The sequence below is a fragment of the Loa loa genome (genome assembly GCF_000183805.2).
Source record: "Loa loa unplaced genomic scaffold supercont3.323, whole genome shotgun sequence".
NCBI classification, from domain to species: domain Eukaryota; kingdom Metazoa; phylum Nematoda; class Chromadorea; order Rhabditida; family Onchocercidae; genus Loa; species Loa loa.
The window spans coordinates 37,215-38,456 of NW_018108503.1; the positions used below are offsets into that span (position 1 = coordinate 37,215).

Below are 1,242 nucleotides of genomic sequence, written 5' to 3' on the forward strand. Positions count from 1 at the left end.
ATTATTATTATTATTATTATTATTATTATTTTATTATTATTATTATTATTATTATTATTATTATTATTATTATTATTATTATTATTATTATTATTATTATTATTATTATTATTATTATTATTATTATTTTATTATTATTATTATTATTATTATTATCATTATTATTATTATTATTATTTACTATTATCATTATTACTATTATTATTATTACTATTATTATCATTATTCTTACTGTTGCTATCACTATTATAATTATTATTAATAGTAAATAATATTTACAAACTATACATACGCATATATTTTCGTTGTAACATAAATTTTTAAAAATTAATTACTAAAAACCTTTCAAAGAAAACTTAATTAATCAAAATTTAAAGCAAAAAGCTTTAAAAACGGTATCAAAATGTTCTTTAAAATTATCATAAAATTTCCAAATTTATTTATTTTAATTTTTCTTCAAAATAATTTGAAAAAAAAATTAATTACGAAATAATTTTTTTTCATTTACTTTAATCAGGTAATAAATTGGAGAATGTAGCTGATGTACGAACAGTCCTTTTTGTGGCAATATTTTCCGGTTGCATATTTTTATTAATTTGCGGTTTTTTTGGTTATATATTTAAGAAAAAATTTGATAAAAAGCGTAGCAAACGTCGTCGTCGTGCAAAATTTGGAATGGAATATCAACGAAAACCATTTCGAAATCCACGACCAATTACCAAAGCTGATCCTCAGTATGTAATTTAATGCCTTCTTTTTTTTTTCAAATTAACATTTTAAATATTCCTAATTAATCATTTTACTTAAATAAATTAATTAATTTTTTTCCTTTACTTTAATTACTTTATAGTTAATTATATTGCAAAGACCAAGATCCATTCTTTTTTTTCTATTTTTTTTTTTGAATTTAGTTTACTGCCGGCACCTGCAGCATCACGTTTAACGCATCATAATGTGACAACCGATATCATTCCATCATCAACGGAACAACGAAATGACATGTCACCAAATGGTGAAGCACGGAAGAATAATCTCTCACTTCGACATTCCATACAGACCAATGATGATTGTCATACTTTTTACGGATAATTGTTATCATTTAATTGTTTTCATCAGGATTTATCAATGATAACTATTATCACTTGTTTAATAGAAAATTTAAAAAAAAAATTGAAATCAATCTTTTCGATATTAAATGTTTATAATTTCGAAATGATAACATTGTATATATAAAAGATGATA

The 1,242-nt window shown here is 20.5% G+C and overlaps 1 protein-coding gene across 1 annotated transcript in view; it reads left to right on the plus strand.

The window, feature by feature from the left end:
* Nucleotides 1–1,089, plus strand: part of LOAG_15789 (hypothetical protein) — a gene marked incomplete at both ends in the record, with an annotated part of 2,726 nt that extends 1,637 nt beyond the window's left edge. The window contains 2 exons of the mRNA XM_020448969.1: nucleotides 518–734; nucleotides 912–1,089. Of these exons, the coding sequence (XP_020300922.1) occupies nucleotides 518–734; nucleotides 912–1,089 (395 nt within the window). The remainder of the gene's footprint in view (nucleotides 1–517; nucleotides 735–911) is intronic.
* Between the last annotated feature and the right edge of the window lie 153 nt (nucleotides 1,090–1,242).